This window comes from Molothrus aeneus, chromosome 1 (genome assembly GCF_037042795.1).
Source record: "Molothrus aeneus isolate 106 chromosome 1, BPBGC_Maene_1.0, whole genome shotgun sequence".
Classification (NCBI taxonomy): domain Eukaryota; kingdom Metazoa; phylum Chordata; class Aves; order Passeriformes; family Icteridae; genus Molothrus; species Molothrus aeneus.
The window spans coordinates 25,097,619-25,123,158 of record NC_089646.1 but is presented as its reverse complement, the minus strand read 5'-3'; the positions used below and the strand labels follow the sequence as shown (position 1 = coordinate 25,123,158).

General features: G+C 44.3%; 2 protein-coding genes across 5 annotated transcripts in view; one reads left to right on the top strand and one right to left on the bottom strand.

The window, feature by feature from the left end:
* Positions 1–480: 480 nt before the first annotated feature.
* On the top strand, positions 481–19,521 carry LOC136558780 (serum paraoxonase/arylesterase 2). 4 transcript variants are annotated; one of them, XR_010783931.1, is made up of 10 exons: positions 481–595; positions 4,231–4,301; positions 9,623–9,678; positions 10,846–11,011; positions 12,117–12,243; positions 13,060–13,260; positions 13,872–13,953; positions 14,455–14,583; positions 15,500–15,843; positions 18,709–19,521. XR_010783931.1 is itself a non-coding variant. In XM_066553481.1 (9 exons), the coding sequence occupies exons 1-9, from the start codon at positions 522–524 to the stop codon at positions 15,656–15,658; spliced, it is 1,065 nt and encodes a 354-aa protein (XP_066409578.1). In that variant the 5' UTR covers positions 481–521; the 3' UTR covers positions 15,659–16,176. The 4 variants fall into 4 exon arrangements, 1 of the variants encoding a protein (XP_066409578.1); XR_010783930.1 differs by having other exon boundaries at positions 18,187–19,521; XR_010783929.1 differs by having other exon boundaries at positions 17,864–19,521.
* Positions 19,522–19,893: 372 nt separating this feature from the next.
* The window catches only part of PPP1R9A (protein phosphatase 1 regulatory subunit 9A), a 130,587-nt gene continuing 124,940 nt past the window's right edge, over positions 19,894–25,540 (bottom strand). The window contains exon 20 of the mRNA XM_066553506.1: positions 19,894–25,446. Within this exon, the coding sequence (XP_066409603.1) occupies positions 25,234–25,446 (213 nt within the window). The 3' untranslated portion in view covers positions 19,894–25,233. The remainder of the gene's footprint in view (positions 25,447–25,540) is intronic.

Genomic DNA, 25,540 nt, shown 5'->3' with positions numbered 1-25,540 from the left:
CAAGTGTGTTCCTCCAAAAAGCAGAAGGCACAGGGAGGCCAACACTGAAGATGATGTAAAAGCAGACTGCAGAATGGAGGAACCCTGGAGCCCTGAGGTGGGTTCAGCAGCCCTTCTCCTGCACAGAGGAAAGATATTGGTGGGAGGCTGGCAGTGGAAGAAACATCAGTTTGGGGGGGCAAACTGTGGTATGAGTGTACACATATTAGCGTGTGCATCCCAGCAGAGCTGTACACGGAGTATCGAGCATTCTGCATCACACAGCCTTGGGCTGACACACTTATGTTTGTACAACGCGCACATTTTCTATAACGGAGCTGGAAGGTGGTCCACCTGCCTTTCCCAGGGGAGCCCGGAGCGTGCGAGAACGGCTGCCGGGCCCCGTGCCGGGTCTGGCGGGGCAGCGCCGCGGGAGCGGGAGCGGGAGCGGGCACGGCCGGGCGGGGCCGGGGCGAGGAGGCAGCGCCGGGCCCCGGGGGCGGAACGGGACGGGACGGGACGGGACGGAGCCGGGAGCGGCCATGGGGAAGCTGCTGGCGGTGGCTCTCGTGGGGATAGCGGCAGCCTTGGCGGCGGAGCGGCTGCTGGCATTCCGGTGGGTGAGCGGGGATCGGAGCCGCGGGTCCCGGTGCCGGCGGGACGGGACGGGGCTGAGCCCTCCCGGTGCGGGGCTGAGCCCTCCGGGTGCGGGGCTGAGCCCTCCCGGTGCGGGGCTGAGCCCTCCCGGTGCGGGGCCGAGCCTCCCGGTGCGGGGCTGAGCCCTCCCGGTGCGGGGCTGAGCCCCCCGGGTGCGGGGCTGAGCCTCCCGGTGCGGGGCTGAGCCTCCCGGTGCGGGGCTGAGCCGGGCGGCGGCGGCGGGCGCTTCCCTTCACCCTCCGGGCGGGAGGACTCGCAGCTCCCAGACTCGGGTACAGCGTACCGAACACCTGTCCTTGCACCAGCGCACTGCCAGCCAGATGGGAAGGGTTCTTCATCATCATCACCACCATTGCCGTCAGTATTGTCAAGGGAGCCGTTTTTTCCCAGAGAAGATATAGGCACCGTGATGCCCTTTTCATCCGATTTCGGCATGAACTAACTTAGGGACCATTTATGCAGTGGAAATGCCCTTTGCACTGAGTGGATGTGAAATCCTCCCCAGGATGATGGGAGCAAGGGGGACAAGCAAAGAAGGTGCCCAGGGGCAGGGGGTAGTACCTCTGTTTTTATAGAGCCTGCAATTAACAGGGATGTGCCAAAAGCACTGTCTGTGAATTTACCTCATCTCCTGCCGACTGGCCAAACAGTGACTCCAAATAGCTTGCCAGAAACTTGGGTTATGCTCTACCAAAGCTGACCTCTGGATAACAGTAGCCCCCATGTACATGAGGTTTCCTGTGATGGAGCCCAGACTGTGGTGATCCTAAGTTGTGACCTCACTTGCTGTGAGCTGAAATGCCCAGCCATGTCATGCTCCATATCACACACCTCATGCCATGAATGTGAACACTGGTGTTACAGCAGCTTCTGTCCTGAAAGCTCCCAAATGTGTCACTGGTCCTTTCAGGTCAAAAGTGATGCTGAATTACTGTATTGGAAGGTGGCTAAATCATTATAATTTTGCTTATGTTCACAAGGACTCCAAATACCTTATTTCAAGCAATGACATCCAGCTAATTGAACTTTGGGTAGATAGTAGTTGTATCTAAAATTACAGAAGGAGAGCTTTACTGCCTGGACTCTGGTGCCTGGCATGGATGATGGCTGCATTAAATCTACCATGAGTGTTATTGGTGATAGCCACGGTGACATCGGGGCCCTCCTGTCCTGGAGTTGCATAAACTGGGACAGCAGCACTGGAAGATACTCCCAGGCTTTAGTGGGGTGAGCCATTTCAAAGTGCTGTGAAGAGCAGAGGACTCCACCTCTCCTCCAAACTGAATGAACAAATGAAATGTTAGGAATCTGGTAAAGGAGAATCTCCATGAAGAAGCAGGATCCCCCTGTCTCTGTAGCTCCCTGTGGGTTTTCCTTGTGTGCTGTTTTCTGCAAACTGCAATGTACCAGCAGTCTTAAGACAGTTGCCAAGTTTGGAAACACACAACTTCAGATCACAAAGTACTCTAAAAGTAATTTAACACAGTCTTGAGAGGAGAAACTGTGGGTGGTGTTAGGTCTTGCCAAGGGTCTTTTTTATTCATCCCCTACCCAGAGGGCAAGAATCCAGCAAAGACTTTCTGTAGACTTTCTGTAGAATTCCTTCTGAATTTGTTAAAAAACCCCAGAATCAAATCCCAAGCGATTCATGATTGGTTAGTCTAGAGATGAAGAAAACTAAAAGTGAGAGAGGTCTTTGAATATGGAATGGGTTCCTTCTGAAGGAAAGGGAAGGCCTGTGGTCTGTGTCCCATGAAGTAGGGCAGCAGGTGGAGGACTCAAAACTGGAAAGAGAAACCGTGAGGGAAAAGGTGCCATGCACTGGACTTGCACCAAGTGGCAAAACCTCTTGCTTTCTTTGAAGTTGTATCCAGCACATATTGCAGGTCTTCCATATTCCAGGCCATTCTTAGTATGGCCGGTTGGTAATCTAGGCCATCTGGCTGCGTGGCTGAGGCTGTCTGAGCTAGATAAACTTACACATTTTGGAAAAGCCTCTATATATGCTGCAGGCTTGTGACTGGTGTCCTTTTGAATTACTCTCATTCCAGCCCATGAAGTGTTTCCCTGGGAATGCTGTCAGGATATCATCATCCCTTGCTGGCTGCTGGCTGAGTTCCTGCTGTGCTTTTGGCTCGGGGTGGCTTGCAGCCTGCCTGGGAAAAGCTGGTGAAAATAGGGAAGGGAAAAACCCTAAGCAGGCAGCAGTGCAGCTTCAGGCAGGATCCCCCTGACCCTGGAGGGTTTGGTGGGTTTGGCTGTGCCAGAATGCCAGTGGGTGAGGCGGCAGCGGGGGGAGATCCCTCCTGTGCTGTTTGTGGGCTGGGAGCCAGCATCATGATCTCTGTCAGTTCTCCTGTGCTGGGAGAGAGGGCTTGGGAGGGTTTAACTTGGCTCCTTTCCTTTGCAGTTGTCTGCACTTTTTAACTGTTTTTCTTATTTTCTTTTGGCCTTATATTTACAAACTGTGTCACTGATACAGCACTGAAGCAATTTACAATTCATATTTAAGTGATTAAAAAAATGCAGCACTGACATACCATATAGTGCTCAACTGCATGACATATTTTTCATATCACTGACTGATACTGCTGTTTACTTTATGTTTATGCCTAAAACCATAACATAAACATGGCAAGGTTTTGCTATGGGATCTTTGTGTTCAGAATTTCCTGTGTTTGCAGCAATAGCCTCAACATATGCATATGATAGTCATGCAAAAGTGTTACTACGTTAGGTTAAATGCTTCCTTCTGGGCAGAAAAAAAAAAAAAGAAAAGAAATATTCTAGCACACTAGAATATGTAGAAATGCAACCCATTTTCTTGTGTCACTGCAGACCAGCATGGTCAAACATCCTGGTTGTTGTGAGGTGGTGCTCATGAAGATTTGCAAACAACTTGGAGCAGAGAAATACAAACTTGTGTCTGCCTGTCTGTATCTGTTTGTCCAGTGAAGTATGAGCCAGAGGTGGAATTTTATGCACATTCATGAATGAAATAAGCAGTGATGAAGGGTAATGCTTGGGGTGGTTACCAGGAGTGAAGAGGATGGGACAGGGTAATTGCTGAAAACCGCACTACCAACTCCTGCTTGTAAGGGAAAGAGTGTTCCTGCCTTGCAACAGTGCTATTGCTGCCTTTGAGTGTAGACAGGAAATGAAGAAAATGCAACTGCTGGTGATCTGGACACCAAAAATAGGCAGTGGGCTGCAGTAGAAGATTGCCCTCTCCTCTTGTGAAATGTTGGTCCTAACTGCAGGGTGCTTCTATGTTTAGGTGTCTGAAACCTGAAGAAAATGTGGTTATGTTATCATCTGAGCTGCAGTGGGTCATGAAAGCTTGTTACTGGAGCTCATGAACAAAATTAAGTTTTCTGAAGTTATTCAAAGTAGAAGAATCACTTAATCCTTGGTCATGTGTAACCATTGCAGTGATTTGGAGCAGTTGCTGTTGTTGGTTCTGGAGTTTGCTTATTCAGTACTTTACGGCTGATTTGTTGCTGCAATGTGGCAGACAATAAAACTGAAAACTAGGAAAGTTACCTGTTTTCAAACTGGCTGTGTGCTGTTTAACCCTGCTCTTTCCTCTTGCAGGAGCAGACTCAATGCTTCACGGGAAGTAGCCCCGGTGAGCCTCCCGAACTGCCGGCTCATTAAAGGGATCGGTACGTGCTCAAAATAACTGAGTGCACTGCTTTTGTCCAGCCCTCTTTTGTAATGGCTTCTTAAAGCCAGCTTCCAAGCCTGATCCCAAAAACAAAGTGCTAATTTGACTTTGATTTGCTACTTGGACTTGGAGATAGGGAGAAACTGCAGGAAGAAAATAGTACTGAAAAACTAGCTGGGTGTAAGTCAGTATTAAGTTTCTTTTCCTTTTCTTAAAATTGAGTACCTTGTAAACACTTCTTTGCTAAGTCACTTAGAAAATGATTTGGCTTTCAGATGAGGGTGTGCTGGCTCTTCAGGCAGGTACCTACAGGAGGCTGTCAGCTGGTTACGCCTTGGAGATGGGAAATGCTGCAAGGGTGTGTGAAAACCGCCAACCACTTGCTTTTAAAATTTTAAAAGTTTAATAGTAATAAAATGGTTATAAAAATAGTAATACAATTAGAGTAATAATAATTTGGACAATTTGAATTAGGACAATATGAGACAATAGAAACAAAGAGTTACAGACATCCAGGTACCTTTTTCTGGGCAGCATAAGCCCCAAAAAGGACACACGTTAACAGAGGATTAACCCTTAGAAACAACAGCCTGTTGCATATTCATACACCTCATACATGATGCAAAAATTCCATTCAAATACAGGAGTCTGTCTGGTAATCCTCAGCTTCTTCCTCTTAATCCTGACAGTGTCATCCCACCCGAGCGAGATGGGAAGATGTTAATTTCTCCTGATAATGGAGCAATAAATTCTCTTTCTCTGAAAGATTTAGGTGTCCTGTGACTGCTATCTCAGTACGAGTCCTTTCTTTAGGAAAAAAAGTATCCTACATAGCATAGTTTCTATTTTAACATTTTGTTATAATCTAAAACTATATTTAATACACTACTTAAGAGAATTAATACAGCATTACTTTCTAACACAACACATATAATATTCATTTTAATATTTTTGAAAAGCCAATCATAAAATACGCATTTTTCACAGGTGGAAGCCTTAGGAGAAAGCCACAGGCACATGGGGAAGGAGTGGCTGCTAAATGCCAGCCAGGCTGCCCCTCCTTAGTGCCACATTTTGGAATATTTGGGAGCCAGCTGGTGCTGCAGTGCCGGGAGCTCAGCGCGGTTGTGCAATGCAGCTGTGGGTTCCAAAGAGCAAGGGGTCATGTTTGTCATCCTAGTCTGGTTTGCAGAGAGGTTTAACAGAGTGGCTCAAATGTTGACTTTGTACTTTAGGCCGTGTGTTTAGCACACAGCGAGATTTACATCTTGGTTTTTTTCTCTCCACTTAGGATAACCAGTTTATAAAATTGATAGCTTTGAAATGGATTTCTTTTTTGTGTCTCCCTTTCTCCCAAAAAACCTTAATACAGGCTTGATGGCTAAGGATTTTCCCCTCGTTAGTATTGTTGGAAATGGCTTAAATTATGTTGAAATTTGTCTGGATTTTTCATGTGTAAAAAGTCATTGGATGAGCTTTTACAGCCTTGCCTTTGAGCTTGCTGAGTCAGTGAGTTGATTTCATAAATCTTGTTTCTTCCTTGTGTCAGGATTCAAACATCTTTATAAAGTCAAATTGCTGCTATGAATGTGTATATGCAGAGTTCCTGTGCTTGAAAATACATACAGAAGAAATTGCATTGAAAAAATTTTCCAGGTCTTTTAGATTAAGCTGTAATTTACTTATACAAGACTATGAATGATGCTTGTTTGGTGGTGATTGATATAAAATAATTTCTGAGTAATTTTTTAAGCATATCACTATTGCAATCTTTGTAAGACTTTTTTGCAACATGATTGTTCTGTTGAGGAAAGAAGAAAACCTGGAAAAGACAGATAGAGTTGTGTTTCGTTTCTGAACAGTGTCTTGGTTTTTGTGCCTGACATTTACATGCAGATTAGGTTATTTCTGAGAACCTGTCTCTGCTTAGAGGCAGTGGATCCATTTACAGAGCTTCATTTCTGCTTCTTTCTGGATCGTCTCATGCTGCCCCTTCACACAGAGAACTGCACTTTGCCTTGCCTTTGCTCTGCAGTTTGCTACTCATTAGAAAAATAAAAATGCCAAAAATTAGTTTAGCAGGTCCAGTGTGGCAGAAAGAGAAGTAACAAAGGAGTGTGCAAACTGAAAATTGGCGCATTCACTCAAACGTCTTCTAAAACTCATTTGCTGTGACCCGGGGCTTATATCATTCAGGGTGACCAAGGACCCCTAAAGCTTAAATGCTGCCTAGGTAGTACTGTTCAGACATGGGGTTCTGCTGTACTTGGATCTGTATGGTTGCTTGTATGGGTGACTTTGTCTTAGGATGTCTCTTTGTACATGGATGTCTTGGCCTCTTGGGCCTTTTTCCTTTAAAATGCTAGGATAAAGCTAAATAAACACTCTGTCTTTATTTTAATGTTTAAATCAGTCCTCCTGAACTCTTAAATGTGACATAGATCCCAGAGTTGGATCATCTGGATCTGAGTAAAATAATCTTAATCTATCCATTCTGTATACGGAGGAGCAGACCTCTGGTACAGTCTATGAAATGTAAGTGATGGATCTAAGTGAAGCAAACACAGAGTAAATGGAAAACTTCTCTAGTGGACCTTTTTCTTTCTGCACAGTTGCATCTCTTCTGTGTCTTACTGTAATCTATTTGGCTTTTCAAATATTGTGCAATATAAGCACAGATGCAAACATTGAACAAACAAAAATTGCACCTTGTCCTAAGCCTCATTCTCAAATATGTAGGAAAGGCTGTATTTGTAGGATAAACACCAGCTTCTGAGTTGTATTGATGCCTTATCATATTACTGGTTTATAATAAACTAACTATATCTCCTGTACTAATTCCTAAAGTTCAAGAAGCTACTACAGAAGTTGCTGGAAACACTTGCATCTTAGAACAATTGGTGGGATATGGGCAAAATGGTGTCACACTTTTGGACATGACACCTAGATGGGTGTTTTTGTTAGATACACCTGCAGAATACATCATACTAAGATAAAATAAAGAACAACAAATAAAGAATAAAGAACAACATTTCTAGAGTAGGCAGCAGTTTTTCACACTATCTTTTAGTTTCTCTTAAATGCCACCACTCTTCAGATAATCCCATGGACAAGCTGGGCTCAGTGATACGATTAAACAACAGAGAGTGCACACAAGTGATACCTGAGGAGTCAGCTCCTAACTCTCCTGGCCCACAGGGCCCCTGCAGCAGCAGCAGCAGCAGCAGCAGCAGCAGCAGCAGCAGCAGCAGCAGCACAGAGCCCTCCCAAAAGGACGTGCAGAGAGTCCCTGAGCTTCCCTGCTGTGTGCCTGCAGCCCCTGCCCGGCGGGGCTGGATCAGCAGGGCTGTGCTGAGTCAGCATTCCACTGCCCTCCTGACCACCGGCTTCCACACATTCCAGGACCCAGCCATGGAGTGCCCAAAATGTGCTTTGCTGGGCAGTTTCTCTTGGAACAGTTGGGTGCAGGGCTCTCAGTGTGCTCCCTCCACTGGAAACTTGGAAAGTTTTTAATGATCTGCTCCCAGTTTGCCTGCTCATCTTTCTGCTTGGCAGCCTCACCAATTCAGTAGCGATAAATGATTATATCTCTGTTTATTCACTCACCAGTGTGTGCTGCCAGTAAAAGCTGTCTGTCCAGCTCATGTCACCATGGCAATTGAGCCTCAGCATTTCTTTATGCAATTAGCTTTGCAGCAATCCTGGAAAGTGGAGAATTACCACTAACCCCATTTTATAAATTAACCAAGGCTTGGAGAGACTGGGGCAAGGGAAAGGAGTTTGTGGCTCAAACCAGAGTGTAAGCTGAGCTGAGGAAAAAAAAAAAGAGCCCAAATTCAAAACTTTAATTGGTAAATACAGGCTCTAAGTGTTTCTGGACACATCAGTGCAGATGTTGTCTCCTGCTTGAGTTAGTCAAAATTCAGAACCAAAACCCAGGGTGGGATAACAGCTGACTCTTCCCAAAATGCATTTCAGACATTATGCTCTTCAGAAGGCAGGGTTACTCAGCTTGTTGCTGTCATGGGATGGAACAGGAACTTGTTGAGGCTGAGGAGGAGCTGACCCTGGCCAGAAGTGAGAAGTTGTGCCTCTGCATCTTCCCAGGGATGAGATAGGGAGGAACTTTCCTGGATGGGTGAATTTGGGGTTCTGGTTCCTCTTCACAGAGGCTGCCAGTGATCCCAGGATCAATTACAGCCCAGGCAAACCAGTGCTTGGATAAATAGGAGTTGCTTAAAAGCAAACAGCAAACTCAGCTCAAATTTGCCAGTGCTTCCTTTGGAAGAGGTGTTGAGGTTCAAAGGATTGTGTGAGCCGTGCAGGCTCACACGTGGTTATGGCAAAGCAGGAGGGGATGTGGAGACAAGCTGGGTGAAAGTTCTTCAGCAGGTTTTCTTTATCAGAGCCATCGTGTTGATGGCTCTGATAAAGAAAACCTGCTGAAGAATTTTCTTTAAGCAAGTGCTCCTGAGTGGTTTCCCTCATCATCTGGAAAGTGACTTGTGAGAAATGCTGGTTTTGCTGGTGATTTGGAGAAAAGAGGGGAGGTTTCTCAGAGAAGAGGTGGAAATGTGGGAGGGCAAACAGCCTTCAGCATTGGACTAAAAGCTCTTTGGAGAGTGCTTTATGAAAGCCTAAAATTGCTCAACTGTTCTTACTAAAGAGTTTTTATTTTATCTTCCTTTCTTAAAAGGGAAAAATATTACAGGAGCTACAGGAACTGGCAATATTGGAAGTGATTACCTGTAGTTGAAAGTGAGGTCTAACTATGAAAACCCTTAGCTGTTACAGATATAGTAGGTTCTCTGTCACTTGAGAGCTTTAGCTAAATATTTGGCAATCCATTTTTGTGAAGTGTCTGAGCTCAATCAGGAGAATTAGTGTGCACAATTCCCACAGCTGACTTATGCAAGCCTGAGGCCTGAGTCAGGGTATGGTCCTTCCCTGGAAATCTCCATGCCCACACCAATTGCTTGCTGCAGAACACATCCTCAGGAGCTGGTGACTCATCCCACACCTGGAGATTCATCTCACAACATGTGGGGGCACCTGGAGCTGGGTAGGAGACTGCCTGGCCACTGCAGGGGCACCCCTGGGCCCCAAAAGAGGTGAACCCCAGTACTATTTCCTAACCCAACGTGCTGTCTTCTGCTACCACTTTTAATGCAGTGGCCAAACTTCCACCAAACTTCATTGTGTGTGTGGTCATATCAGAAAGGGTCATTCATGAGAGCTGGGATTGTACTTAAAAGGAGATTTTTTCAATGGGAAATGCTTGATGTCACCTGAAAACCTCTGTTTATCTCTGTTTTGCAGAAACTGGTTCAGAAGACATCGAAATACTTCCCAATGGACTGGCTTTTATCAGCTCTGTAAGTCCCCATGCCACCTCCCCACGCTGGAGCTTGCCTGCTTCCTTACCTGCAGAAGCCACAGGTGAAAGGAGCAGGAGGGGCTCTTTTCTACAAGTCTGACTGGCTCCCAAAGAGCAGCCCAGTCCTGTGTTGGCTTAGCTGTCATTCCCCTCAGCAAGTGTGCTTCTTGACACAGAGGTGGTGTTGGTGGCTCTGACACAGGTGTCCTATCCACAGGTGACTTACCTGGCCACGTAACCTTGGCTTTCTTTCATGCTACTTCATTGAAATGTGTGGGAACTCAGCACATCCCTCCGGATGTCCAGAGCTGCTGAGAACCCCGTCGGGGGGCTCGGAGACCCTGGCATGCTGCCCGGAACACCTGGTGGCTTGATTTTGATCCTTCCAGTGAATTGCCAGCTTGGCATGGGGATGTGAAAGCCACACAGGTTTGAATGGTGTAATAACAAGGTGTTCACAGGGTGAAAATGTAGATTTTAGGATTTTTGGTATAGGGGTTATGGGGACAAGATGGAGGGCGCGTCTAGTCCTTCTTCTTTCTTCTTCTTGTTCTCCATTTTCTGCAGTGATGCTGGCACTTTGGGATTGGTTTAGAGTAGAGATGCGCTGTCTAACATAGGTGATGGGTATTGGGAATTAAAAGTAAATATGATATACGTAGTTTGTAGTATAAAAAGATGACACCGCCTCGGGGGCGGTCAGAGTGCCTATGGCCGCCTTGCTGAGCAGATCTCGGCTGGGCAGAAAGAAAATTTTGTAGATAAGAAAATAATAAACAGCCTGAGGACCAAAAAAGTGAAGAGTCCAGACTCATTCTTCAGAGCGCGGGCTGCCGCAGAACCATCCCACGCATCTTGGGGCAGAGACAGACAGCCGGCCCGAGAGAAATGTTGAAATGTCTATCCTCTGCCATGTTAAGAAGCTGTCTTAATTCCCTAACTTTACAAAAACCAACAAATTTTATGTATTGACTTTGCTGTTCCTGATTGGTTTTTTGCCTTCAAGAGATAAATTTTCAACCTTTTCTTTGCAGTTATGGTGGCTGGCCATGGGACCTCCTCATGTGTGCTTGCAAGTCTGATCAAGGCCGTGGCTTTTTCAGCCCTGTGATGCTCTTGTTTACCGTTTATCTGGGAATTATTTTCTTATGTTTGGATTCTGCAGGGCTTGAAATATCCAGGAATAAAGAGCTTTGCCCCGGATAAGCCAGGTGAAATATTTTTGATGGATTTGAATGAAGACAATCCCAGAGCAGTGGAACTGAGAATCAGCCGAGGGTTTGATCTGGCATCATTTAACCCTCATGGAATCAGCACCTATATAGACAGAGGTAAAGAGCTCGAGATGGTGGCAAATATCAGCCTAGAGAGCACAATCAGGAATCCCTTTGCAGCCTTGCCCCACACCCCCAATGGTGGTTTTTGCTGGGAGACAAAAAGGTTTGGGGTTTTTTACCTTTATTTTGCCCTTTTCTGAATGTCAGTTGCCAAAGGAAACACATTTGCACATAATTTCAGTCTGTCTGAAACAAAAGGATGCCCTGGATATTAAAAGGAAAGAAAACATGGTAAAATTTTGAGTTGAAAACCACAAAAAATTGATTTTACATTTACGTCTGTCTCACTCACGGGTTCGAGTGTTTTGAGGAGAAACATCCTTCACTGACTAGTAGTGCCCAGAATGGAAACTTTTGTGGCAAAAGAGTAAATTATCAACTCTCTGTAAATTACAAAACCTCTGTTACTCTTTGGCCAAGCCAGATTCTTTTCTCCAAGGCATGTTCTCCTACATCAGGCTCTGACTACCAATAAAGTGTCTTTTCCCTGTCCTTTCATTGGGGGTTTTAGCAGGGCAAGTAGAATTCTGCAAGTATAAAGAAAACAATTGCTGCAGCTTGACCTGCATCCCCATACAGTCACCCTTTAAGGGAAGGTGTTGGAAAAATTAGTGGTGGCTAATTTGGGTCCTACCAGAAGGGCTGGGCAGATGGGCAGCAGCCTTGCACAGAATGCAGGGGAAGGGTGCTCCTTCCACTCTCCCAGGGGATGTGGTAGACAAACCCAAGAGCCCAAACTGCCTTGGCCACAATCCCTTCTTCCAACTGACTGGGGCTGTTTCACAGATTGCAAAACCCAGTGGCTTGGGTATAAGGATAAGGTGGTCGTTTCTTTCTTCCTTGGAAGAAATAGCAAAAATCTATTATTAACAAAGCAGTTCCCTGTAGGGCCAGCCTGGGAGAAAAGCAGCTGGAGGTCTGGATGTGGTTGCAGAGGCATCTTGCAGAATGTGGGTACTCATCCCTGTGCCTCTGCAGAGCCATGAGACAAATGCACCAAACTCAGCATGTGCTCTGTGCTCGAGGCTCTCTCAGGGCTGGGCTGCTCAGCCACACAGACTGCTGCATAGAATTCAGCTGCTTCCATTTCTTTTTCAAGATGACACCGTGTACCTCTTTGTTGTGAACCATCCCCACCAGAAGAGCACAGTAGAGTTGTTTAAATTTGTAGAAGATGACAATTCTCTTGTACACCTGAAAACCATTCGACATGACCTTCTGACAAGGTATTGGGCTCAAATACAGATCAGGCTGCATTGGTGAAATCCAATGTAGGACGATTTTTGGGTTTAGGCTATTGTTAATATATTTCCTCTTTAACCAGCATCCCTGTTTCTTTTACTGATTGCTTCTTATCTGTGTAATCAAAAGCAGTGTTTCTCCAATCTGTTCTCTAAATTAGATTTTTAACAGTTGTATCACTAAATTAGTCTTGAGTGCTGCTGTGAGTGATGCCAGTGAATTAGCTTGGCATCCATTTCTCCTTTGTTCATGTAACCCACACTCAGGTCATTGCAGATATAAGTCTCCAGATATTTTATTTTTCGTTTGGATTTCCTACACTGTAAAAATAAACACACATTTAGCTTTTTCTGTTTTTCTTATTTTTAATACAAAATTTTTTTGGTTTGTCCCACTGCAATATGATTGTAAAATAAACAGCCAGATTGATTAAGTTGTCACAACACCTACCTGTTCTCTGATTTCTAATCGAATGTAATGAAAAAGAAAAGAATACTAATAATACTACTACTAATAAAAAAAGATATTTCCATGTACTTACACACAGGTAGCCAGATCTCTAGCTGATGCCCTATGGCCTTATTCAGGTTTCAGCACTGCACTGTCCTGGCTCATGGAGAATAGAAGTTAAAAAGGATCTAAATAATTTGGTGACTACTTGAAGTACATCTATAATTGCAGCCACTTTATGGGTATTGATGGCCATGTCCTGGCTGTATTCTGGGCAGTCCTAAAATGCTCCTTCATATCTCTCATTTAATTTTTTTAAAATTTCTCTATTCTCTTTATTTCTTTTTTAGTATGAATGATATAGTAGCCATGGGACCAGACAGCTTCTATGCTACCAATGACCACTACTTCTCTGACTTCCTCTTGATGTTCTTAGAAATGTTATTGGGCTTAACCTGGTCAAATGTTGTTTACTACAGTCCAAAAGAAGTTAAAGAAGTAGCATCTGGGTTTTATTCAGCCAATGGAATTAACATTTCACCTGATAGAAAGTAAGTTTCTCCTTACATTAGATTTTGTTTTATCACACAGAAGTATCTGAAGGTCTTAATTTGTACACCTGGTACCTCTGTGGTCAGGTGTCTGAAGTGGTTCATGTAAGGCAAGGTGCTGCCTGTGCAGCACAAGTGATGCAGAGTGTTTGTAGCACACAAGTTTTGTGTCTCAGTGTTTAGCAGCAGTGTTTGCTGCATTGTGTGGTACTTTATAGGCAACAAGGTCAACAGTTGCTGCATTTTAACCAGCTGGTACAGGAGTTTGTGTGTCTTGCTTGCAGGATTAATGGGGCAGGGTTTCTGCAAGCAGGAAGTGCTGTACAGTCCTACACCTGCATGACTGAATCAACCACTCTTGTGGTATGGATACGTGATTTAAAAAAAAAAAATCATCTAATTGTGATTTTCTGGTTCCAAGGCTTATTTCAGTGTCATAATGGAAAAGCTGGCACAGTGTGAAGCTACACTGGCACATCAGCAGGTTGCCTTCAGTGCCCTGTGGGTGGCTTGCAATGTCTGTTGGTGTGTGGGCTTGCACAGGAGGAACTGTCTAGTTTTGGTCTCTGTCTACTCATATATATTAAGAGGTGCTTTTCTTCCTTTTGAAGGTACATCTATATTGCAGATATATTGGATCACAATGTCTATGTCATGGAAAAACATACTAACTGGAGTTTAACCCATGTGAAGGTAATGTGCTGCTGTTCTGTAAAAAGGAGGCAAATGTGGATTTTGGACAGAATAGTTTCAATGAATGCTTGAGATTTCAGCATGATCATCTGTAAAGTTCTGGTCTGGATAGCTCCTACTGTGGGTTTGCAGAGGTGTCTGCACACCCTGTTACAGAGCTTCAGATCTTCCACCCTCCCACCAACAACCAGGGAGGAATCCTTGGGTATGCTGTGGAGCTGTAGTGGAAATCTGCCTCAGGCAGTGTGGGTCAGAGCACTGAAAGCATCCACAGAGGTGTAGGTGTGGATGAGCTGATGGGGGAAGCTCAGAGCAGCAAGCAGACAGGGGTGGGGATGATGCATACCAGGGGAAAAGACTAACAGAAGTGGGGGAAAAAGTATTTATTAAAAAAAAAAAGGTCTAAATTATGTCAGATGAAACAAGTCTGTTGGTTATGTTGTAGTTTGCTTCCAGGATTTCCGATAGATTTAATTTTTTGGTTTTTTCTGTGTTGGCTAGACTCTGCAGCTGGACACGCTGGTCGATAACTTGTCTATTGACCCTCACACTGGAGACATCTGGATAGGATGTCATCCCAATGGGATGAAGCTGTTCTACTATGATCCTGAAAATCTTCCTGCATCTGAGGTGCCTTTTAGGAGACATCACTGGTCTCTTGGCTATGTCTGTGCTGGAAAGTTGTTTTGTTCAAATCATGCTGGTATAACTTAGCATTTCATAGAAAGTGCCTGGCACAAAGTGCCTTTGTTAAAGCAAAGACCAAGCTGGCTTCTGCTCTCAAGTGAGAGCCTGAACAGCATATATTCACTAACAAACACCTATTCAGATCCTTGGGCAACAGCTAAATAATTTCCAACCAGTAGCTCAGTCACTTTGGACTCCTCAGGCTGCTTTCTGTGCAGTTGTGGACATGCACACAGATTATGATGAGCTGTATTAATTACTGAGCCAGCAACTCTTTGCCAAACTGAACATAATTGACTGAGTGCAAAGTGTGACCAGAAACATTTCTGCAGGAATGATTAATTTGGGCAAGTGTGGTTCATCTGTAGGTAACATTGTAATTCTTTCTATGAAATCAGTGAGGTACTGGCATTGGGCTACGAGTGCGGCTGGCTGCTGTCCATTGGATTTCAGCCTTGTCTGAAGCTCCCTGTAAGATACTTCTCAAAATTACCATGTTCAATAGCAGTAGATTTCTGATACTAGGCAGTTGTTTACTCTGTCTGGGAAAAATATGAAAATAAGAAGATATTAACTAACTCTTAGTCTGGAAAAAAATGTGCACATTCTTAGTGGTGGGGATGACTGCCTCACTTCCTTACAGATGTTTTCACAACAACATTAAAAAAAAAAATTGCTGTTCATGGACCATGCTTCACTAAAGGCCCTCTCAGAGGAATCACATGGTTGCAATTATCAGCAGCTGGTCATCCTAGCTAATTTGTTTAAGCTAACATGCTGATGTTCCCCCTCTCCCTGGAGCCTTTTCACCTGTGACCATTTCAACCATTTCAACCATTTCCTCCCCCCGCTCTGGCAGGTCCTGCGCATCCAGAACATCCTCTCGGAGCAGCCCGTGGTGACACGTGTCTACTCTGACAATGGCTCCGTGCTGCAGGGGAGCTCCGTGGCATCCATCTACCAGGGAAAGCTGCTCATTGGCACAGTCTTCCACAGAGCTCTCTACTGTCATCTATAGCTCCTCACGGGCAAGGCCTGCTGCTGTGGAAAGGATTTCATTCCTTGGGAACTCACTTAGTTTCTGCTAGATCTGCTAACAACAAGACTGTTCCAATAAAGGTTAACTACAGTAATGGAAATGTATTTTAGCCTTCCTCTCCAAAGTGAGACTTCTACACAATAGTAAAGCACATGGAATTGAAGGTGAGAAATTAGTTTATCCGTGTAATGGGGAGGACCCCATGTTGTTAACATTGAATTGATGTTCAGTTTCAGGTTGTAAATGACTAAACTGTCAGACACTGAACTATGTGCTGGCTGGATTTCTGGTTTGTTGTTTGGTTGTTTTTTCCCCCCCATGAGAAAACTGATTTTGTAAATGAGAATTGCTGACTACCAGTGTGGTGTGCATTCTTGTCACTGACCCCTGGGCCTTCCCAGGGACTGTGCTAGGGGTTTTTCTTCCAAACCTTCCTGTTGGCTTTCCCTAATGCTTCCAAAATAACTGGAAGGAGAATAAATGCCATTTCCTTCTCATTCATTTCCTCTTCCCCCTTAAAGCCATTTCCCAGTGTTACTTCAGTTTCATAAATTTGTTTTAATCCTATGAGAAAAGAGTAGGGCATCACTTTGGAGAGGTTTCTGACTGGGTCTTTCAAAGGGAATTTAGAAAATCTTTTTTTTCTCTTAAAGAGTGGGAAACATCTACACACCTTCAGCAGGAAGTGCATTAGCAGTTACTATGGTCTGTCACTACAAAGGGAGCATTTCTGGGCACTGTGCAGTGACTCCCCCAAGCCATGGTCACACATGTTCTGTGTTTAACTTCAGCTGCTGTGGAGCTGATTCCTGCAGCACTGCTATGCACCAGGCAGCCCTACAGGTTTACCTGGCATCAGTTACTGACATTTTGCACTGCCAGAAGCCCCCCAGGTTTCCTTCAGCTAGTGTTTTTGGGATGATGTTAGCAGTCATTTGCAATGAACTGAACTCAGTGTCCTTTGAAGCTGGAGCTCATGGAGTCACCTCTCCTTGCATTAGCATAGATGTCCTTACTGTCAGAGCAGCTCCTGCTGCACTTTCTGAGTTCCCAGCTGTGATCAGCTCTCCAGTTTTGTGAGAGCTGCTGACATTCAGCTAAAGGCTCTGTGTTACATGTGGGATCTCTCCTGCTGGGCTTGCCACTGTGCCTGCAACCTGCCTGCACTGGCCCTTTTCAGCATCTTGGCAGCCCCTCCAAATGCTGCCACCAGACAGACATCCCTGAGGGCCACCAGCCCCTCTGCATCCTTCAGCTGATGCAGTAGATTTTCCTCACTGCAGTTCTTCCACTTCTGTGCAGAAAAAAGACAGGCTGCTCCTGAAGTACAAGCATGGGAGGAGAAAGAGCCGGTCCCTGGGTGCTGATTGCCAAGCTGGCTTTGCTGTTCCCTCCTGCCTCTGCTCCAGCACCAGACACAGCCCCTCTGGTCTGAACAGAACATGGAAAGTCCAGAAAACACAGGAGTGCTTCTGCCTTTAAGACAGACCAAATAACCTGCTTTGTAGTGGCCCAAACACTGAGATAGGATGTGGAGTGCAAACCTCCTCTGTCTGTGTTCTGCTGTTCTGGCTGAAGCAGTGCTGCAGGCTGAGGTTTGGGTGAGCAGGGGCCCTGAGCAGTAAATGTGTGTACTGACACCTCTTTGCTCCTGCACCTTTCCTTTCTAACAAGCCTAATGGCTTTCACCCACTGGTAGGGAAAGAGAAACTGCTCCTTTCCTGAGCAAAAGGGACAGCTCTAATGAGCAGGAAGCCAGTGCCAGGGCTTGCGCCTGGGGCTGCGTTGCTGCACAGGAAGAACAGTGTCACCCCACTCCCTCTGCACACCTGACTGGGCTATGGGTCCTGCCACATCCCCTCCTGCCCCCACAAACTCTCTGCTCCACCCCAAGGCCTCACACGGCCGCTGGCTGCTGGCACAGCCACCATGGTGTAAGGCACGTCCCTGGGCACAAGAGTTGTGTGAGGCTGAAGAACAGCCAGTGCCACTCTGCCCCTTCCAAATGGCAGCAGCTTCCCTCTGCTGCCATGGCCAGCACTCACACACACCCAGTACCAACAGTGGTCCCTGCTCTTTGTGGTGCTTTGTACCCCAACAGCACCGGCTGCAGGGCTCAGTGATGGCTGGAGGGGCAGACGGGTGCCAGTAAATCACACAGCTGATTGATTTGTCTCTTAGCAGGTCTGTGCACAAACTGTGCTTGCAGCTCCTCTCCAAAATGCTCAGTTGATCTGGGGACTTGAGCACAGTCCAGGCTTCACTGTCTGCCCATGAAGCTTTGGATAAGGACTCATCTGTCTGGATCACAGTTCTGAGTCTTTTGCTGCCCATGGCGTGCAGCCCTTCTACAGAGCAGAGCCAGCCCTGAATGAGGGCAGCTTTTGTCTCATCCCTTTGCAGAACTTTGGCATTACCTAACTCTGGCTTTCCTGCTCCTTCCTTAGCAACTTCTCTCCCTGCAGGACACTTTCAGCTTCCCTCCTAAGTGGTGTACTTTCTTACAGGAACTTGTAATCCATTTTCAGCTATGAAGAACAGATGTCATTCCCAGAGCCCAAGCTGAAAGAACTGCTCTGAAGGAAGTTCTCACAGCAAGGAGAGGTTGGGCTATTTACTCATCATGGCTTGCACTAGCATTCTGAAGTGATTATTCTAGGATTGTGCCACTTTTTGTTCTGAACTGCTATGTTCTAAAGAGTTCCATCACATATCAGTGGCAGTGACACAGCTGAAGTGCCAATCAGTCACTCTGCAGGTCCTGGATTTACTCTCTGGTTGTAGAAGGGCAACAGCCACTTCCTTCTGCAGTGCAAAAGTAACCCACCAAAACATTATTCTCACATTTTACTGTTGCTTAAAACATCTTCAAATGAGCAAATCTACATGTTGTTGGATCTTGTCAAACTTCTATTTTTTAAACTGGTTTTGGCTTTTCAGAAAATCAAAACTGTCTTCACTCATCACTGGTTTTTTTTCTGTTCTAAACTGCTCCTGTGCTGAAGATTTTCCTGTTGTTCTGCCTACAGATTGAACCATGGCCAAGTGAGGGCCCTTATCTTTTCCTACAGCGTTTGAGAGGAGAGACATCACAGCTGTCTGCTGTTACTGGCAGTGACATTTGACCCGAGGCCAGGAGGGCAGGGAGCCCATTGCCAACCTCCTCCCAGGTATCCCAGCCTTGCAGGGCAGAGCTGGGAGCTGGAGCAGGGCAGGACACAGCCAGCAGCAGGTGCTGTGCAGCAAGAGCCACGCCGGGCTACAGCTCCTACCCCTGGCAGTCTCTGGCAGAAACAGCAGGGTGCAGGATGCAGCTCAAGCCTGCCCTCCCAATTACCAAGTAACCTGCCCACAGAAAATCCAGGCTTGCAAGCCCAAGGAGGGCATAGCCCATCATCTTTAACATGCTGTAGAGACTGGAGCAGTTCTGGGCATTTCTGAAACTCAGCTGCAGCTGTCTGAGACAACTTGCACAAACAGGAAAGACATATGCACAGATGGCTCCAGGCCTAGGGAGCTGCTGGGCAGACACATTTTGCATGTCAGTTGTGGACCCAGAGCATCTTAGTATATCTATTTTAATTAAGATAATAATTTTAGGAATTTAGGATTCTTTTTATTTCTTGCAGGTGGTGCTTGTATTAGTGGAAGGTAAGATTTATGATTCAGTCATTGGGAAACACAAACTGGGTTAGTCAGATTAAGTGCACAGTGTTTGGCCTAGATTCTGCCAGATGTAAATCCACTGAAATGACTATACAAATTGCACAGTCTGTGCCCTTCCATTTTCCCTAACTTAATGCTTTACTAAAATCAAATAAATAAAAGACTTATTAAACATATTCAGTGAAAGAACTGCTTACTTTGAATGTGTAAAATGCCCAGTATAAATAACTTACACTTGAGTGTAAAATGTTTTTATGTAACAAAATCAATCCAGGTCTTTTAAACACACAAACATTGACTAGTACTAACATGAAAGCAGCCTATTTTTACATCAACCTGCAGCAAAAGACTGCATGCTACACTGAACTGGGATTAAAATAATCTTTGGCTGAGCAGAAGGAAGTGAAGAACAAGCAGGGCAAGGTACATATTCCCCTGACCCCCTAGCCTGACCCATGCTGCTGTCTGGTCATATCCTCACCATTTATTATTTCTTCTGGAATGACAAAGAAAAGGGCAGAAAAGTGAGGACTCGTTACAAATCCTAATAAAGATTCAGGATTTCTCTTTTTATTGCATTCGTTGTCTAACAACAATAATACTCATTGGCAAGAAATTTATTTACACTAACAAATTAACTTTAAACCACAAGGCTTTGTTGTTTGTATTTCAACTGTAAGAAAACAAAGGGCCACCATGATGTTTTCTTTTGATGTCTCCCAATAACTAAATATTAAACAAAGATATCCTGGGGAAAACTCAACAATCTAGAGAAGTTCATATCAACCAAGCACAAGAGAACAAGCTCAGACATGGCACTACTGTGTCCTTCATGCAGGTGATCAGACACCAAGATGTACAAACAAAAAGTTCAGGATAACATGCATTTCATATACATTTGACCTCTTTAAAAAAAGGACAGAAAAAGGAAAAAATCTGAAGCACAACTATCTCTTTAACCATATAAAAAGAAGCAATGTAAGAAGCCAATTTTTACAGTAAGCACAGTGCATTTTAGTCTTTTAGCTGCCTGGTCTTCTATCAATATGTGTAACACTTGTCAGTGACCAGTGAGATACCATTGCAATGTGACTGGGAAATAGGAAAGCAGCTGTTGAGTGAATGTGTATGGGAAAGTATAGAGTCAGAGGATGTTCACTGTGCACTCCTCACTTCCAAATGGGCTGGTTACTCCTATGTCTGGTGCCTTGAGATCCCCCTTTCCTTCAGACATTTCTGCACAGGTCCCAAATCCACTTCTGCTGGTGGCAGTGGCAAAGCTCCCGTTGGAAATCCAGCAGGAGCTCCTGGGTTACGCAGGCTGGATCTGACCTCGTGAGCTGTGACCCCTCCTCATCTCTTTGGAAGAAGAGACCTGTCTAACTCAGCAGATTTCACCAACAGCTTGTTCTTAACAAAATCCACACTTCCCAAAGAAACAGGGAGCCCAAGGTACTGCCATCAAACCTTCCTGTAAGATGTGCATTTTTAAAATCATTACTTAATACCAAAAGTGAAAGTACCAGTTGGCTCAATATCATGACTAAGGTATTAGAGCTTTGAAAAAGCAGTTTCACAGGTACAGAAAAAAGTCCAGTAAAATCCACAGGGAGGTTGACAAAAGGGACTGTGCCATCTGCAGATGACCCACACTCCACTCTAGTGGAGTGGGCAAGTCTCCTTGGATTTCACCTGTTATCCTGCTCAGAAACGAACTGCTGAAAGTGCTCCAATAAAAATCAAGGTTGGGGTTAAAAACACAAAAAACCCCCCATGTTTCCTTGCTAGAACCCTGACACCCAACTACATGACGATCCTCTTCCATACTACTGTAGAACAGTATTCTGCACTATGTGCAAGAATAGCATTTCTTTATCTTCTTTCTCTTGGAAGTGGAACACAATTCATTCCCAAAAATGACACTGCCCAGCTCTTACCAGTCCATGAGCCAGGAGGTGAAGGTGTAGCAGCTCAGGAGGACAGGAGGCTTTGATGGAAGCAATAAGGTATGAGGAACCCTGATCTCAGGTGTCAAGCACCTCTGAATGTCAATGACAGCTAAGGGCTGGCAACTATTAGAGGAAAGATTCTCAGTAATTCTAGTAAAAGCTCAATTCTTGTGGTATGCCTGCAGCAGACTACAGTCATAGCAAAATATATGCCATTGCAAAAAATTTTTGAGAAGTTGTAAAAATACGAAAGTATTTGTATACACTGAAATACAAACATCTAATGCCATTCATCTTTTTATTACTGGCTTCTGTTCCACTGTGTAATTCTAACCCATGATCTTCAGCAGGCTCCACTCCCAGCAACCCCACCAGGACCTGCTTAGGGCAGCAGGTGAAATGCAGACAATGGGCAGCTCTGTGAATTGCAGTGAAGGGTGCAGCTCGTTCCCCACCCCCTGGCCCTGGTCTCTGGGCAGACTGAAACCCAACAGGGAGCTTTAACAGGACATTGCACAGGTGCAGCAACCCACCTGTGAAGAAATGGGAATACACAAGCTGGAAGCAATTCATGTCAGCATGTTTGGTGATTTGAACAGAACAAGGAGCCACTGCTCTCCTCACAATCTCAGAATAAGCACTAGGGGTTTTAGGACTAAAGTAACCTGCAGAGTTGTACATTTCATTTTCTATTTTTGAGACTTCCACTTTTTCCTAACTCTCCCCTCTTCACCTTTTTAGAGGCTCTATGTATTCACAACTTGCAATACTGCAGCAATGAGCAGAACTAGAGTTTACAGAACTGGCCTCCCACCCTAACCAGGGAGAAAATAACTTGGGCCAGCCTGCTGCAGTCACCCAGGTGCAATGATGACACAAGCACATGTCTTGAGGTGTGGAAGCACCACACTGCCTGCACAGCAGTTCAGTGGTGGCCAGGCAAGTCAGCCTGAGGAAAAAACAGCTTTAGCATAAACACACAGTGTAGGCAACATTATGCCTGCAGGTGAGCCAAACTGTGAAAAAGGCTGTCCAACCATTCAGCACAGAAATTTTGTTTTTTCTTGTTCCATTAAGCCCCACATTAGTCTGACTTAGCACTGGTTTACAGGAAGTTTAAGTTAAGAATGATGAGACATCCATCTTTTGTTTCTTATAAGTCATAATACAGTACAAGGGAAAAAAATTGCAACACAATTTTAAAGGTCCTATAGAATAGCAAGAAAAGGTTCAAACTGTGCTTCATGTCTGTTATCAGGTGACATTTCTGCACTCCCCAAGACTGAGCTGCCATATTTTATAAAAGGAACCACATAAATCTTTTATCATAGAAAGAACAGCAAAACCCTTGTCATTGCTCTGTTTCCTTAGTTTTTACCCGTTGATCAAAATGCATTTTAATGGTTTTAATTTAAATGTAACCCAATAGGGTTTTTTAAGTCAGATTTTTGTTGATGTTTTTAGTCTGAGAATAACAAAATAACATTATCACAAAGCAGTAAAAATCCCCTGAATACTTAAAGGACTTAAGTTGAATTAGTTATTCTGCAGAGTAAGAACATGACTTACAAAGAGATTAACTAGGCACCGTTCTAAGGAGTAAGAATGAAAACTCAATATATAATGCCAAGCAATCTGCTCTGGTTTCTAAATAAAAAAAGAACATAAAACAGAGACACCACCTCAGATTATTATACACAACCACTTAAACATTACTACAATGTAAACATAATTTTAAAAGAAAATTGTCATCTAATGCATTTATCAACATCGCATTTCAAATATTAAACTTCCAGTTTCTTCCAGGTAACTTCTTTTACTCTAAGAATGCTAATTTTATGAGGCTGTTAAACATTTTTCTAGAATTTTTCTCCTATGAATGAACACAGAAGGATTTACTGAAATGTGTAATTTTTTGTTAGCAGGTGTATTTTGCTGCTGGTGGTTTATCTCAAGAAAAGTACCACAAGCCTTTAGAAGTATCAGCAAGTATCTTCTATGGCAATTTCAATTTTAGATCTGAATAAAATATACATCAAAAACTTGTAGAAATTGGATTTGGAAGGAAAAATAAAGCTAATGCTAAGTAGATCTGTTGTGTATTAATTTTGAATGAACTAGGCTCTCTCAGTTTACAGACCATTTTACATGTCAAAGAAATTATTAGGATCAAGAGAAATGTAACTATTAACAGTGCACCCTAAGTGTTCCAAATCTGAGCTTCAGAGAACTTTGCAGACACAAATCTGAATGCCATGAAGTACAGAGCAGATGAGAAGCCAAGCCAAACTAAAACACACATTTTCTTCAGAGGAATTTTCAGTTCTAGGCTGGCGCATTTTTAGGTTCAAAATTCTAACTTTGCATCGCCATGTTAAACAATTTCTGGGTTTGCACAGCAGATGAAGACTGCCACTTGCAGGCTGCACGAGTGGGAAGTGACGTTTCTCCAGAGTACACAGTGAGCTGTGACTGTGGAGCAGTCAGCTCTGCCTGCAGCCCCTCGCTGTGGAGACCTGCCCATTGTCTGTCTTTTCTTTGGAGGCAATACTGTATAGTTCAGTACTGCTATTCAGGCAGTAGCACCATACACTGCTTCTGTCACACTCAAATCTACACAGCAGCCTTCATCCATGGCCTCACACACCCCAGAAATCCCTCAAGTATGACCACTGCTAAGCCATTGAAACATTCTACAGCCAAAGCCCAAAAATTCAGGTTTTGCTTGGATATTTAAATATATCAATCAAAACAGTTAAAATGTGGGAGGCTTGGATTAAGTAACCATCACCTCCATGGCAGCGTTGACCTTAACAGCAATGTACTGAATTTAATTTTAACCAGGATCACTCATCTTCCTTTTCTTAAAGTGCACTTCTGTAAAAACTGAAAATCTACAGCAGACTCAAGTTTGATAATTGTTTCCAATACCAGCTTCATAATAGCACAGCACAAAGTTTATTCTCCCAGTGCTTACTGACTGGAGAACAAATTTGAAGATGTGGGATTTTTCCTGGGAAAAAACTAACTTGAAACAAAATAAACCAAATTTCCTGGATGAAACACATGAAAAAAAAAATGGAGTGTGCTATAAGAAAGTTGCCTACACACTGGGAGCACAATAAAATTTATACAGATTTATACGCTGTGCTCTAGTTAGAAATTTATCCTTGCTCAGATATCTAAAGGATAAATGTTATCCTCAGATTTCTATGTAAACCCACATAACCATTTAAGGCTTTGCCTCCTTCCTGGATTAACTATTGTACAGTTAACAGAAAGAGTTTCACCTCCTGTCCTTTACCCAGGGGGAATATTGACTCTCCTGTCTTTATCTCCAGTGTATGAGAAGTCGCTGAACAGTTTTCAGAGCAGTGCTGCTTAAAGGTACTGACGCAAGATGAAACTCAACTCCAGCAGACTGAACTGAGTATCCAAACACCGTAAAGAAGATGAAGTTCCAGTCAGAAAGTCAACTCAAATCTTATCAGACAGAGCACAGCTCCTTTTATCCAGCTGAAGAAATGTTCCCCAATCACACTGACTGGCCATCCTACTCAAAAGAGGTGAAGCAGTGGACATGCTCCTCGGCATCATGCTGGTTACTGACGTGACCAAACACACAGAGCTCAACAGAGAAGAGTACTTTGGAAGGAAACACCACCACACAAAAATGAAATCTGTTAGCTGTCAACAAGAACAGAACAAACCGAGGGGCTGGGATTGATTCACATGGCAACAGCAACGAGCGTGAACTGGATATGCAGGAAAGGAAACGACACAATATAAATGTCCCTAGTCATTCTATGTACAGCCCCGTCTCTCTGTACACAATCCTGGGTGATGAACACAAGAAAGCTGAAGGGGCATCAGAGTGGATAAGAGTTCCTCTTTCCTTGACGTGCCTCCACTTGCCAAACACAGCAGCACTTCTGCTCATCACTGCTCATTAGTGCCCTCTGTTGCATCTGATGAACACTTGTCTGTTTTCTTTGATCTCCTCTGCAGCTGCTCTTGTTCCTTCCTTCGAAGCTTTTCTCTTTGCTTTTCCATTTTCTCTTGAGCTTTGCGAGCCTTCTCCAAGGATGCTTTCATTTCCTTAAGCTTTCTTTTAATGATTGCTCTGTCCTGGGAAGATGTCATACCAAGAGCCTGAGGTAGGGAAAACAAAATTTAGAAGAATTTCTTATGGTTTAAACAATCACATTTTGTTTCCATATTCTAGTAATAATTCTCCTTAGAAGAC